This window comes from Phocoena sinus, chromosome 14 (genome assembly GCF_008692025.1).
Source record: "Phocoena sinus isolate mPhoSin1 chromosome 14, mPhoSin1.pri, whole genome shotgun sequence".
Classification (NCBI taxonomy): Eukaryota; Metazoa; Chordata; class Mammalia; order Artiodactyla; family Phocoenidae; genus Phocoena; species Phocoena sinus.
In genome coordinates, this window is record NC_045776.1 from 73,765,327 (window position 1) to 73,781,547 (window position 16,221).

At 39.8% G+C, this 16,221-nt stretch overlaps 1 protein-coding gene across 2 annotated transcripts in view; it reads right to left on the reverse strand.

Moving 5' to 3' along the window:
* Positions 1 to 1,301: 1,301 nt before the first annotated feature.
* The window catches only part of NAA25 (N-alpha-acetyltransferase 25, NatB auxiliary subunit), a 74,837-nt gene continuing 59,917 nt past the window's right edge, over positions 1,302 to 16,221 (reverse strand). Inside the window, exons 23-24 of one of the 2 annotated variants that reach the window (XM_032602377.1) lie at positions 10,581 to 10,727; positions 1,302 to 4,163 (exon numbers count right to left, since the gene is read on the reverse strand). In XM_032602377.1, coding sequence (XP_032458268.1) covers positions 4,041 to 4,163; positions 10,581 to 10,727 — 270 coding nt within the window. In that variant the 3' untranslated portion in view covers positions 1,302 to 4,040. Of the gene's footprint in view, positions 4,164 to 10,565; positions 10,728 to 16,221 lie in introns of both variants that reach the window. The other variant, XM_032602376.1, reaches the window with a different exon arrangement.

Genomic DNA, 16,221 nt, shown 5'->3' on the forward strand with positions numbered 1-16,221 from the left:
CATATGGAAAATAGTACATTACCTGGGGCCCACTTTTACTAAGATATATGGAAGCGGAGGTTGCAAAACTGTTCCCCAAGCATAAACTACTATAGGCACCCCACAAATAATTTTTATAAGCATTTGGCTCATGGTTGCTTAGCCTCCACTTGTTAATATGAAACACATGTCTGCGTCGAGGCAGTGACAGCATCTCAAAAACGGAACATGAAGAAGTATAAACTGAGCCCACCTTTTGGGGAAAGTCAAAAATGGCAGTGAGGTATATCCAAGTACCCACTTTTTGTTAAAGGAAAAAGAGAATGTTGGGGTGGAGTTAATTCATAACTGAAGAAGCAGGCAAGAACTTTTTCAGGGCTCAAATAAGGGCATTTAGTATCATAGGACAGAAAGGAAACTAGGAGGAAAAACAAACAGCTCCTCTTTCTGCTGTGTGTGTGTCTGAATAAATGATCTCAGCCTGTGGGTTCATATACCCTTGGATAAATCATGTCATCCGCCTGCCTGAAATCCTCCAGTAACTTCCCACTAAATTTAGAAATCTCATTTCTTCCCCTGGCTACAAAATCCTGATTGCTCTAATCCCCACTCCACCTTCTATCTCCATCTGTACCCCTTTTCCGCTCCTTTCATTAAGTCCCAGGCACTTGAGCCTTTTTTTTACAGTCACTGGAACATGCTCAGCAGTTTCCTGCCTTGGGGCCTTTGACTTGTATTCACTTTTCAATGGCTGACTCTTCATCATTCAGGTCAGATGGGACCACTCAAGAGGTCCTCTTGTGACCCCACGTATCACATACCCTGACATATTTTATTAATCAGGACTTAATTACAAACTAATATTTTTATTGTCTCTTCCCCCACTTCAGCCACTAACTAGGATATAGAGTTCATTTACCATTATATCAGCAGAGCCTAACACGGAATCTGGCACGTAGTAAATAAGTGCTCAACACATAAATGTTGAATTAATGAATGCGAGCACGCAAGGTACTTTAAACAAAATAACTAGTGGCCTTGGAATAATTTTAAATTCACAAATATTACCATCTTGCTGAGGAATATAACAATACAAAATTGAGATGACTCATACCATTTAAAAGGTTGTGGCTTCTAGGAATCTGAACAAAAATGAACCAGGCAGAAATGCCAACTTAAGATGAAAGTGTTTAAATAAATTAACCCATCCATTTTAAATAGATTTGCTATGCTTCACTTAATTCTGAAGGAAGAATATATACTTCCCATATTAATAAATCACAGCAAAAAAGTAGGAAGAGTTTCAATAACAAGGCTGTAGATACATTGAAACCCCTTTTTATATTAAAAGTTAGAATGAAAGACAAATCCAGATTGAACATAGTGATTGCAAAATATAATGCAATTTTAAACAATTAAAATTATGAAAATATACAAAATTGATGGGCAACACAGCTAGGCATTTGTACATTTTCCATTATGTGGAGAACACTAAAAAGTTCTCTACCTTTTATCCACATCAGATAAATGATTTAAACCAAATGTTTGCTTTGGAGAGTCTTAGGATCTCAGTAGTATAAAAAGCAGTAATTTTTCAGTCTGTAAACAGTAGTCGTGTTTTTTCTCCTTTCCTTTTCTTTTTTTTAAATATCAGTTTTCCACACAAAAACAAAATAAAACAAAAAACCCACACAAACTAAAAACAGCAGCAGCAGCAATGAGTTATTTGGGAATTCTCTTCAAATACCAATTACATACAATTGCTGGAGAGGGTGCTTTTTACTCATGTAAGAATATATGTGTATATATATATATATTTTTTTAACTGTACACAATTTATAGTGCATGACAATTTCCAAAAGAACAGATCAATAAAAGATATTGGCCATTTCTGCATAATTTCATTCTTTTTACAATTATCTCAAAATGTAAGAGGTTGGATGTAATTGAAATGCTACATTTAGTAGGGAAATCAACATGTAACAAAGGAAGCATAACCCCAACATAACATTATCTGTCACTAAAACCAGTAGAGGACCCAGATGCCCCTAGACAAGAGACTAGGTAGGTAGACCACTGGAGTCACACACTGTCCCTGAGGACCAAGGCCAGCCCACTGAGCACACATATGCTAGAACGATCACTGTCAGTTAATAGACTTGTTTCAAAGAACATTTCTGTTTCTACGTATAGTATTTTTGGATATTCAAAGAAACATCATTTCAAGAACACATGCCATACACATACCCCCAACCCCATACACAAAGTTCCATCTAAATAGACCATAGTTTTATGAAATTATGTTATTAAGTTAGATTCAGAATCAATCAGAATTTTTAATTCATCTTGTTCAAGGCAGTTCTTTTCTTTTGGGATGGGGTATGACAGTTGTGGCTACCAATTAACATCAAAACTGGTTTTTTTAAATTACTGGATAGACTAGGATTTCCAACAAGTCTTATTTTGACCATGTAATTCAGTAATTTTCAAAAAAGTTTCCCTACAAGTTGAGACAGTTATTAATCACCCTACCAAATTGTGAATCTAAGAAAGTCAAAATGATAGGGACAAAATGCAATTGCTTTGCATACAGAGATTTTCCAAGCTCTTTTTTGGTTGCTTTTAAAAGAAAAAAGTATCACATTTCACTGGAGAAGTGAGTTGGAAAGGACCTTAAAGGTCTTCAAGACCAATCCTCCATCAGATATTTGAATCTCATCAAATTCATTTCTTTGCTTTTCAGAATTATTAACTTTAACGGTATTTGGGTAACACAGACCAAAAACAGAGGCACAGATTCAAACACAAAAAAGTTACCAAAGCAGTTGTATAAAATGTGTAACATTTTCAAGAGCAATGTTTATCTTTTCTGTCAAACCAACCTCTGAAGCCATAGTCTTGGGGAGCTCCAGATGAACAACGTAAACACCATCCTGGTAATAATTCTCAAGTTTGAAAAAGGTAAACTGAACCTCAAGCCCAATTGATAACATTTCTTTTGCCAGCCTAAATCTTAAAACCTAGGTCAAATCCATATTAATATACATTCCTTTCTTCCTTCTCAAACCTCCCACTTAAAAAACACTAAAGTATTAAATCTTTACTTTCAAGCATATATGCATGTATATACATTTACATATACATGTATATACGGTTGAAAATATACGTATATATGTAAAAGCATATACATATATATATAGCTCACAAAACCAATGACACTGTTATTAGACTTGCCTGCATAAATTATGTACACCTCTCTTCTTTAAAACAGTGATTCCCATCTTTCCCAAGTAGACAAAAGACAGCAAGCTAGTCCTCAGCAGGCTTATAAGTGGTCTGCACTACTTTCCCCTCCAAACAGCTGTAAGGTAACAGAAGGCTACTTCTGATTTAACTCTCACAGGAGCTAGGATGGGGATGTCTTGGCCAAGACATCGGCCATTAAGCTGAAAACCGACAGCCTGTGGGCATCAGAGTGATGTCCTTCAGTGGCAGGTGCTTATGCCAAATTTCATCTGAGGTCCTTTGGGTACCTGCCTTGGGTTCTGTGGGAGCCAAGCATTTGAGGAAGCCTCAAAACTAAACTGCTAATGTGGAAAGAGGGCCTGCTCCCAATCATGGTCCCCCTCTTCTTCTGCTTTCTGCTTCCTAAGGCTCAAGGACCAGACCAAAACACACACTGCTATAATGGTAGGGCCATTCAGCTGCTCTGAGGTCAATGCTTTATGCTTAATTTCTATTGCTGCTTTCCCCCCACCCCACCAGATGTTTCTGGTGATAGAAGGGAAGAAGAGTGGGGTTCTCTTGTGGCTGCCATATGCATATGAACATGTATAAAAAGTGGTAAAACCCAGATGAGGGTCCTGCTTCTGGTTTATATACAATAATTTAATCAGTTGTACACATTTAATACCTAAAAAATTAATTCACGATCAAAGTCCTTCATGCATTTTATGAGGAAGTTCTGGATTAAAATGATGGTCAATCAGATGTAGCTTTTGCCTGGGAAGATGATGTCATTTTCTGTTGTAGAGTCATCAGTGCTTGTGGTTCACACTAACTTAAATTTTTAGTTTCTTTGTAGTCTCAAGTCTTTTTTTCAGCAGCTCCCCAATTTCCAGAAGTGAGTGCAGGTAACTGCTCTGCACCTTCCCTTGTACAGTCTTTGAAAATTTTCTCTCTTCCTACAAAGGAAATAAGAATTAGTGGTCTTGCTCAGAAAGCATTCCCCCAGATTAGAGATCCTCAGGTATAAATTAAAATTACCACTACCTCTGGTCTCACTGCAAGCTCCATCAGAATAGAGTGGGTCATTTTCAATTTCATTAAATGCAAAGATGGCTAAACTCATCACAGATGTATATTTTTCCATGTGACTTTTCACTGAGACCCCTGTTGCTTTAGCATTACCAATCTTTCAAGTAACCTTTGTTATAAATTATATCAAGTCGGAAAAGCGAGATTTCTGATTTCTAGTTTTCATCAAGAGAAAAAGTTAGGGGCTTCCCTGGTGGCGCAGTGGTTGAGAATCTGCCTGCCAATGAAGGGGACACGGGTTCGAGCCCTGCTCTGGGAAGATCCCACATGCCGCGGAGCAACTGGGCCCGTGAGCCACAACTACTGAGCCTGCGCGTCTGGAGCCTGTGCTCTGCAACAAGAGAGGCCGTGACAGTGAGAGGCCCGCGCACCGCGATGAAGAGTGGCTCCCGCTTGCCACTTCTAGAGAAAGCCCTCGCACAGAAACGAAGACCCAACACAGCCATAAGTAAATAAATAAATAATAAATACTTTTTTAGAAAAAGAAAATAAGTTAGAAAATTATTACTAAGTACTTTAGCCATAAAATCACTACTATTTTGTTATGAGCTGTACAAAGTGGAAAAATTGAGATTTCTTATTATTAGTTTCATCGGAAAAAAAGTAGAAATTTATTATTCATTTAGACTTATCACAGCCACTTTTTAAGGGCATCAAATTTACCAGTATCATCTTTTCTAGTTACAATATTGACAGGCCTCCCTCCATATTGACAAAGTCCACGATCGTGTTCCAGAGGCCAAACAACTAAAAAAGACCAGTTTTCCTAAGGCTGCTCAAATATGTGAGTTAAATATTTGCTGCACGTTTGACCTGTGGTAGAAAGCACAAAAAATAAAGGGGATGGAGTGTTCAAACACAGAAAGAAGGTTGGCTGAAAACTGGTTAGCTTTACATGAAGTTGGCAGTACTTTAAAGCCCAAAAGAAACCAGATAAGCACATTTTATGACCCAACAAGTGCATAAAAAGGTATGTACACAAATACATTTCATTCAGTACTATATGTAAAAGCAAATGTACAGAAACAACCTAAAATATGTCCAATGGAAGTGGTACATTCATATTTTGAACACTGTACAGTTGTTTAAAAGAACAAGATTGATCTAGATGCAGCAGCCTGAACAGAACTCTTGAATATTGGTTGAGTGAAAAACTCATTGGTTGAGTTTATGCTTCTGAATAAAATAAAGTGTATATAATTTACTTTAAAAAAACCTAACAGATGTTAGAGTACATTATAAAGTTACATTAAGACCAGATGGATTTTTAAAAAAGGGTGGGGAGGAGGACACTTCCCTGGTGGTCCAGTGGGTAAGACTCCACGCTCCCAATGCAGGTGGCCCAGGTTCGATCCCTAGTTGGGAACTAGATCCCACATGCATGCCACAACTAAGAGTTCGAATGCCATAACTATGAGCCCACATGCTGCAACTAAAAGATCCCACATGCTGCAACAAAGACCTGGTGCAACCAAAATAAATAAATATTTTAAAAAGGAGGGGAGGGGTGTCTTGGCATACAACCAGTTTCAGTGGATACCGCTAGGGAAGAGGAAAGGGGACCAGGACTAGAGGTAGTACTCCAGAGGCCTTGTTCACAGTGTTTCAAGTTTAGAAAGAAAGGAAGGAAAGAAAAAAGTGAACCTAATGTAAATGGAACTGAAGTTGTTCTTTTTTAACCCAAAAGAAAGTACTGAGCACTACATGGATCCAATATTTGGTGGCCCGTGCTGCTCAGTATGTTATATGTATCATGACTTTAACAAAATAAGGCAATATGCAGCCATTATTGTTTTGTTTAATCTTCACTATAACCCTATGAAGTAGGTATTATTTTATCTGAGCAGGACACTATGGGGCCTTCCTGGGACAGGCCTTCCCCCATATCCTCTGCTTTAGCTCTTCTCTGAAGTACCTAGATAATAGTATTTGATGCAAATTTCCTGAGTTGTTTTGCAGATGTGAAATCAATCCCCCCACCAAATGGAAGATGTTAACTACTTGATGACCATGAGCACATAAGCCCCAGGCCTCCTGGAGCCTAAGGACTGATAAAGTTAACCCCTGTGACACCACCCTGTTCCCCCATCATCAGCCAATCAGAGAACTGTGCACGATCTGATCACACACCCTGCGACCCTCCTCCCTCACCTGGCCTTTAAAAATGCTTTGCTGAAACCCTTTGGGGAGCTCAGGGCTTTTTAGGGCATGAGCCACCCGTCTCCTTGCATGGTCTTGCAATAAACCTTTCTCTGCTCCAAACTCCAATGTTTCAGTTTGTTTGGGCTCACTGTGCACTGGGCATGCGAGCTTGCATTAACATTATTATGATTTCCATTTTCCAAATAAAGAAATTGAGGCCCAAAGAGGTTAAGCGACTTTCCCAAGGTCAAAAGATGAAGACAGAACCAGGGCTTGGAAAATCTAGCAAGTAGCCCAGAGTTAAGGATAACCTCTAGAATAATCAAAATGAGAAATCTTATTCCTCATTTCAGGAGGCAGATAGATCTTTCAACAAGAACAACCACTCAATCCTCTTGACAACAGCAGGGCTACTATGCCTGTCACCTTTGTATCCAACAGTCCTTCCCACATACCACTGAGGCAGGAGATAGATGGGCTCCAGGCTAGGCATTTACAACTGGCCTTCTGTTCACACCTCATGGGATAAGGAGAAGATAAGCTCCAGGCTGGACATTCATTACCAGTCCCTATTTACATTTCCTGAAGCAAGAGACAAACGGGCTCCAGGACTACATGTTTATGACTGGACTCCTGTCTATATTTCGAGATGTGCACCTCAATATAAAAACCAGCAACAGGGGCTTCCCTGGTGGCGCAGTGGTTGAGAGTCCGCCTGCGGATGCAGGGGATATGGGTTCGTGCCTCGGTCCGGGAAGATCCCACACACCGTGGAGCGGGTGGGCCCTTGAGCCATGGCCGCTGAGCCTGCGCGTCCGGAGCCTATGTTCCGCAACGGGAGGGGCTACAGCAGTGAGAGGCCCGCGTACCGCAAAAAAAAAAAAAAAAAAAAAAAAAACCCAGCAACAGGAACAGGGTAAATAACCGGACACTGGGCATTTTTATGGCAGGGACAGACTGGGACTAAACCCTATTAAATGATCCAGAGGTCACACACCTCCCATCCTTGGGGCAAGGGAAACACTATGCATGTGCAAAAGCCTACACAGCGTCAAAAAGGCAGGAGACGCCAGACCATAGTAAGTCCTGCCATCTCCTCCCAGAGGCCTTTGCAGTGGGATCCATCTTAACTTAGAGGTGCGTGCGCACCCAGGGGAGGGTCCAGAATTAGCCCTGGGGTCAAACAATACAACTGGCCAAAAAGAAAATGAAGACCCGAAGACTGACACCTTATAAAGGATTTAAACTTCCCAAAGGCGCTACTCTCTGAGTTCGCCCATGCATCTTTCCACATGTACTTTGCTTTTCCAATAAACTTCTTACTTTTCTTTACCTTCTGCCTCCTTGCCTGAATTCTTTCTTGCCAAGGCATGTAAGGACTAGGGACCCAGGCCCTAGCTGCTGGGCCCTGTGGTCCAGTGGTTAGGACTCCCAGTCTGGGAACTAAGATCTTGCTTCCTACTACTGCTCACTGCTGCTTGATGCAAGCTGCCGCTTACTACTGCCTGCGTCCGAAATCACCATGGGCTCTGGCTCTGCCAAATGACTCATGGTGCACCACACAATTCACTTTCCTGCCTCTGTGCTGTTGTCTGTGCCTCCTCCTGCTTGGGATTCCTTTCCTCCATTCCTGTCTGCCTGGTGAAAATTTATTAATTCTCAAATGTCCCCTTTCCAGTGAGACTCTTTTTGACTCACTCAGATTTCTGTGCCTATATCATATCTCCAACTTAGTAATTTGTATGCATCGCTCTACAGCCAGACTCTACAGTAGGTCTTTGATCATTATATTTCTACAAGCTTTAAGCCCAACAATAGTGAGCTCAATAAATTTATATCTACTTATTGAAAATCTCAAAGATGTCCGGCAAAGCCCAACCACATGAAGCAATGTGACATCTGTCCAAGTGTGCAATCCTTAAGATTTTAAAAAATAGGTACTATAATTTCGAGTTCTTACTTTTCTATACTATTCACAAAAGGGGATGGGAGTTTAGAGCACAGAATGAGTTTGCATTTAATCTAAAAAGTCAAAAGTTAAACAGCTCCAAATTACTACTATGAATTACCAGATCTCTTTATAGGTAAAAGGGGTCCAAAAGGACTAGCAAAGACCTTTTGGCATGCACGTGGGGGCGGAAGGCAGATTCCTGCCTGGGATGTACCTGTTTCACAAGGATTTAATTACTAGGCCTTTACTGGGTAACCAAGTACCTGGAAGTCATAAAGGCTAATGGCAGACACAAATGTGTTTAAAGGGGATAGAGAAGAGGGAGAGGTGGAGGTGGTTCTGGATGGTGGGACTGGGAGGTGCTACTCTCTATTTTCTAATTCTCTTGTAACAAGCATACATTTTTGTCTGTAAAGAAACAGTGAAACACTACAGAGCAGTTAAAAGGAACAAGGTAGATAAGTTACTTATATGTAACGATCTCCTAAAGACTAAACACAAAAACAAGAGACTAAACAATATGTATAATACGCTATCATTTGTGTTTAAAGGCAAGATGTGGGGGGGAGGGGCACGGTCATAACATACTTGTAAATGGGTTCTCTAACTCAGGAAGATTACACAAGAAATCATTGATAACAGCAGTTCCCTCTAAAAAGGGAACTAGGGAATGGGTTAGAATGGAAAGGAGGCAATTCACTGGATATTCTTTCTTTACTCTGAATTTTTTTTTTTACCATGTACATATTTTACTTTTTAAAACAATGTAAGGCTTAAAAAAAGGAAGACAAAAATACTAAAGAATTAATAATCCATCAATCAGTACCTCTAATTACCACTGAAGTCTATATTCATTCTAGTGTACATAAGAAAGCAGTTGAATATATAGCTTAACTGGCTAAAACCAAACTTCTAGCCAACACTCGTCTGCTTTCTTTAATCAGTCTTTGGAAATGTTAAATGCTCTGAGCCCTTTCCCACAGCAAGCCCTTTTTTCAAAGCTCTAACATGTTGACATTTTACAAAAGAGGGGCTTACAACCTTTTAAAGCTGGTGTGCCAAGCAAGATTCCATTCACTCCCTTCCCTAGAAGGGCCTGGGTGGAGGTCTTAGGCTAGGATGATGCCTGCCCTCAGATTGCTGGATGAGCTTCCTCATCAGCAGAGGCTTAGGTCAGACAAAATACTCAAGGAAAGCGTTTCCTCATGATCGGAGTTTCATCACTGGAACAACTAGCCAGAATCAGGTGGCTCCACCATTGCTCTTCTGGCTCCTATCAAAATCCTAAACCTACTCCAAGCTGGTGCATGTTAACTCACCTGACACCATTTGTTTGTTTTATTTAATTAACTTTTTTAAAAGAATCCACATTTTTTTTTTTTTTGGTACGTGGGCCTCTCACTGTTGTAGCCTCTCCGGTTGCGGAGCACAGGCTCTGGACGCGCAGGCTCGGCGGCCATGGCTCACGGGCTTAGTCACTCCACGGCATGTGGGATCCTCCCAGACCAGGGCATGAACCCGCGTCCCCTGCATCGGCAGGCAGACCCTCAACCACTGCACCACCAGGGAAGCCCAAGAATCCACATTTTTTAAAGTGAGACTTTATCAGGGATTTTGCTAGCAGAATTTTAAGAAACCAGCCTAAAATAATGATCAGGAGAAAACTGACTAGTACCTTTGATTCCATACTTGTTTCCATTCCTTTTTGGCTGGCTTGCTCTGGCCTCATTATTACTGACATAATTAGTTCTGATGTCCAGCATCTTTCCTTTTCCATGTGATAATAGCTGGGCTGGCAAAGAAACCAGCCAATCCAACAGCAGGTAAGTTCTCAGTCAAGGAGATTGTCCCTGAATCTCAAAAGTATGGCTGGTTTCCTATGGTGCTCAAAACAGGGACAATGCTAATTCTACTCTTCAACAATTCATCAGTTGTTTTCATAATAAAAGAACACCCCCAAAAATGTATTCAAAGGTGGAAAGCGGGAGGGGGGATGAAGGGGGAGGAGACACCACCACCACCAAGACCACAGCAAAAAACCAGTGCCAGGCACCTTCTAATCACAAGTCCCATAAGGAGAGAATAATGAATTAAAAATTAACTTGTCCCTGTGATAACAATAAGAACACTTGAATATCTATATATAAATTATTGCTGATCAACTATAGTCTCTTACCATACAGTCTCTTACCAGTGAGAGGGAAGTGTCTTCTAAAATAAGTTCTTCAAGTTTAAGTGCAATTAGATGTGTTTCAAGTCCTTTAATATGATCCACAACATTCGAAATTAAAGTCTGAAGCCCAGTAACATAGTCTTGGAAACTGGTAAAGACAGGTGGCTGGAAAAAAAGATTTTTAAAAAGTTGAAAGATTATCAAACATATTTCTCCCATGCTATATCACATAAGATATACTAATTTCATGCTATACCATTACTTAATTCTATTAATAGTAACAGGATGGGACTTCCCTGGAGATCCAGTGGTGAAGAGTCTGCACTTCCACAGCAGGGGGCGTGGGGGTTCAATCCCTGGTTGGGGAAATAAGATCCCACATGGTGTGTGGTGTAGTCCCCACAAAAAAAAATAGTAACAAGGATAGATACAGTTTTGGATATTAAGAGAGTCTCTCAAACCAAGGTAAATTTAATAGCCACCAAATGCTAACTCAGTAATGATGACTTTTTTTCAGTGTGGTTTTATTTCACTCTGGGGAAGTAGAGGTGAAAAAACAAATAAAAAATCTTAGTTGGTCATTATTCAACTTCAGGTTGGGAATCTCCTAGACCACTAAAGGAGATGAGAAGAACCAAGTCTTCATTTCTTCTCTTTATGTCTTTGAGATTTCCTCTAATGTTAATAACAGAAACAGAAATTCTAAATTCTAATGGAAAAAATGATGGGTGACAACAATCAAGAAAATTCTGAAAAAGAGCCGTTATGGGGAACTTGCCCTAATAGATATTAGAGTATATTATAAAGTTACATCAAATCCCAATGGGACTGGCATATAAGTAAATTGACAAAGACTGAAAGAACACAAATCCCAAGATAGAGCAAAGAATATAAAGGAATTTAAATGGTGACCTTTCAAAACAGTGGTTTTCAAGTGGATGAATGGTACTGAATAGCTAGCTAGACATATTGTGAAATATAAAATAAATAAAATAATAAATAACAAAATAAATTCCAGACAGATTTAAATACTTAAATTTTTAAAAAAAATCCATCGACGCACCAGAAGAGGATTTAGGTAGTGGCTTTTGCGATCATAAATTGAAAAGGTCTTTCTAAACATAATACTAACCTAAGAACAGTTTAAAAAAAATCTTGGGGGAGGGGCAATAGGTGGGTAGGGGAGTGGGAGGTACAAACTACTGGGTTAAGATAGGCTCAATGACGTATTGTACAACATGGGGCATATAGCCAATATTTTGTAATATCTGTAAATGGAAAGTAACCTTTAAAAATTATACAAGAACTAAAAAAAATTTTTTAATCACCATACATTTGGAAGTTATTGAATAGCACCTAAACAATGGTCAAAGAATAAATCACAAGAAGTATTAGAAAAAAATGTTTGCTGTGTCAGATGAAGATATGAAGTACCAAATTTGTGGGATAAACATAAAGTGGTGATTAGCAGCAAATTTGGAGTCCAAATCCCATTAGAAAAAGGATAAAACCATAAAACCAATGATCTAAGCATTAATTCAAAGGAGTTAGGCATGACAAAAAATCTTATTTTTTAAAAACTACTATATTGACAAAAAAATCACTCAAGTTAAAAGACATGTCAAACTGAAAAAAACTGCATCATATATGAAAAAGGACTGTGTTAACACTACTATGTTAAGAGTATCTAATAGCTCAAAATATATCAATGGAAAAAATACTACCACCACAATAGGAAACTTGGGCAAAGACAGAAACAGAAAATATATCAAAGAAATCCCAGCAGTGATACAATTTAAAAAACAGATAAACACAAGAAACCTAGCCAATCAACTAGTTAAGGCCAGCTTTTCACTCAAGAAGTCTTCTTTGAAGGTGCAACATCAATAGAATTTTTTTAACGCAAATTGGAAAAAGGAGAGTACCAATGTTTGCCTATCTAATGGGTAAGGATACAGACACACCACACCACTGGGGAATGTAAAAACAGGTATCTCCAGCTTTTTGAAAGTTCGCTTCACGCCACTTAGCTTTCACGAAAGACCTACATTAGTACCTGTTTTGGCTAACCAAAAGAAATCCAAAGAGGATTTTCGCTTTTACAGTTAAAAGGTGGCAAAAAGCGTTTGCAGCAAGCTGTTACAGAAGCAGCGCACACCGTTAGCAGCAAGAGTGGCACCGGAAGTGCCACTCAACATCAAGCCGCCACAGCGGTGAACTATGTCTGTAAGCATCTGTGCTTTATCTCAATTTACTTTGTGCATCCATCGTCCTAAGGTAATTGCTTCTTCCCTTTATGCCACCTGGGCTTACGAAAGGTTTCAAAGGAATGCTATACTTCTGGATAGCAGGGGAAACCTGTATACATAGTAATGTCAGATCTAAGAGATAGCCTAAGGAAATCATATTATAAATTCATCTTGTGCTTGTCCTTTTTTTTTTTTTTTTTTTTTGCAGTACGCGGGCCTCTCACTGCTGTGGCCTCTCCCGCTGCAGAGCACAGGCTCTGGACGCGCAGGCTCAGCAGCCATGGCTCACAGGCCCAGCCGCTCCGCGGCACGTGGGATCCCCACGGACTGGGGCACAAACCCGCCCCCCCTGCATCGGCAGGCGGACTCTCAACCACTGCGCCACCGGGGAAGCCCTGTCCATGTTTTAATAGCAGCACTATTTATAATATTAAAAGAAAATCAGAACTAAACATTCAACAATGGGAATAAGTTATGATATATTAATATAACAGGATAGTACATAACCATTAAAAGTAATGATACATCTATATTTGCTGAAATGAAGAGATGTCTAAGATACCCTATTAAGTGAAAACAAAAACAAATAGCAAAGTTGCAGAACTTTCTATAGAGCATGATTCTGGTTTGTATGCAGTGGCTATCTCTGTTTGCTGGGAAAACGGGTGATCTTCACTTTATTCATATATTTAGGTTACACTGACAATCAGAAAAATAGGCGGCTATTCTCATTTTTGGAAATTAGAAAAGCAGTAACTACAAAAACTCTCACAAAATTCAAATACCAAAAGCTATCTGACAAGTACTAGGAGTGTAGGTTTTCATTAGAAGAGAAAGTAATCACACAACTCTGATCAATTCTTTCAAACTGCACTCATGGTCTGTTAAATTATCTTGAACAAAGTGAAAGAGAGAAATGAATGAATGGCAACACCCAGGACAAGTGTCAAATCTAAAATTGTTACTGAATTGTGCAGGAAGTTAATATTACTAATAAATCCATCAACATTTTCAAACAACAATGTTACTATATTCCTACAGTGAACAAAAGTCTTCCATTAATAATAAGATAAATTCGAACATTAACAAAATAGCATGCCATTAGAGAATAAATCCTAAACATCTTTCCTTATGAAAAGGATATAAATTATGTTAATGTTTTACACATGCAAAAATTAAATCAATTAAGATGGGAGGAAACTCCAAAATTGAATACAAACAGAAATAGATGAATCTTATTTACATCACACTAATATAATCTGAGTTTTTAATTCCAGTGCTTTTACAGAGTACCTCAGCTGTCTACATTCACTGGAACATATTTTAAGGACAAAAAAGAAATGCAAAAATTTGAACTTTATTTAGTGGGTTTGTTATTGGAACTGGTAGTGGAACCAATGTACTAATTCCAAAACTATTTAGTATTTATTGTAAAACAGCAAATGAATAAATATATTGATGCTGTTGGGAACCATGGTTCTTACTCTGAAAAGAAAACTACAAATATGGAATGAGGGAAGGAATGGAAGGAAGAACACTGATATTGGATTAAAACTGGAGGTATCAGTAAGAATTAATTATTTAAAACTGTGTGTGTGTGTGTGTGTGTGTGTAAATAAATTTCCTGTCTCTCTTCATGGCCATTAACTAGAAACAGTAAAACTCTAATAGCAATTAGTATACCTAACAACTAGATCTTGGTATTTTGAATACCATTCCCCATAAAGGAACCAGGGCTCATTGAAAAAAATGACTGATTTCAGTTCAGTGGGCGAGTACAAAGTGCTTGGAGCATTTTTGTTGTTTCAAACAGTAAGGGCTCAAAGACCAATGATGTTCAAGGACAGGAACCAGCTTAAAGTGGCTCCCATTAGCCAAATCTGTGCATCCAAAAGAAAATGATGATAATGGTTTACAAGGTAAATTTAAAAAAGAATGAGTCCACAGTGATACTAAAATAGTGATATTAAAAATATACAGCTCTATTTTTACAGAATGCCAGTTAATAAATGATAAATGATTGGTAGAATTTTTTTAAATCACCATTGTGGAACCACCAAAGAAATAAATGATTCATGCAAGTTAGACTAACAATGGATGTTAAAACCAGTGGGTGAAAGGCTGGTGGGGAACAGGATATTCAGAGTCTCAAAGCATCATCTCACAGATTAATTACACGGGGAGGAAAGACACTCTTACAATAAAGAAATCCGGCAGATACTTCCTTTATCAAATAATTAAATCTGAAATTATCAATAATGGGACATAACAACATTAGTGCCTCCTAATTTAATTGCTAAAAAGGACACAGCATCTATGTTTAACCTAAATCTATGGAAACAATTAGCCAAATCCAGACTGTGGGATACTCTACCAAAAACCTTGCTAGACTTTTCAATAATAAAGACAAACAAAAGCTAAGGAAGTACGCTTGATGAAAGAAAGGTACAGAGAAATGACAACTAAAAGCTGTGTCAGATCCTTAGTAGGATTCTAGTATTTTGAAAAAGACTATACAGGATGTAACTGGGATAACAGGGAAAAGGTTAATATGGACATTATAATATTATTGTATCAATATTAAATATCTTGAGTATGAAAATATCTTGAGTATTATGGCTTTGTAGGAGACTGCCCCTGTTCTACCCTGGTGTGTTAAGTATCACAGTCTGTACTTTTCTTTCAAATGGTTCAACAAATGGGGGTGGGGGAGGTAGAGAATGAGAGAGAGAGGTGGGGGGGGAGAGAGAGAGAGAGAGAGAGAGAGAGAGAGAGAGAGAGAGAGAGAGAGAGAGAGAGGAGAGAGGGAGGGAGGGAGAGGGAGGGAGGGAGAGAAGGAGAGAGAGAGAAGGAGAGGGAGAGGGAGAGGGAGAGGGAGAGGGAGAGGGAGAGGGAGAGGGAGAGGGAGAGGGAGAGGGAGAGGGAGAGGGAGAGGGAGAGGGAGAGGGAGAGGGAGAGGGAGAGGGAGAGGGAGAGGGAGAGGGAGAGGGAGAGGGAGAGGGAGAGGGAGAGGGAGAGGGAGAGGGAGAGGGAGAGGGAGAGGGAGAGGGAGAGGGAGAGGGAGAGGGAGAGGGAGAGGGAGAGGGAGAGGGAGAGGGAGAGGGAGAGGGAGAGGGAGAGGGAGAGGGAGAGGGAGAGGGAGAGGGAGAGGGAGAGGGAGAGGGAGAGGGAGAGGGAGAGGGAGAGGGAGAGGGAGAGGGAGAGGGAGAGGGAGAGGGAGAGGGAGAGGGAGAGGGAGAGGGAGAGGGAGAGGGAGAGGGAGAGGGAGAGGGAGAGGGAGAGGGAGAGGGAGAGGGAGAGGGAGAGGGAGAGGGAGAGGGAGAGGGAGAGGGAGAGGGAGAGGGAGAGGGAGAGGGAGAGGGAGAGGGAGAGGGAGAGGGAGAGGGAGAGGGAGAGGGAGAGGGAGAGGG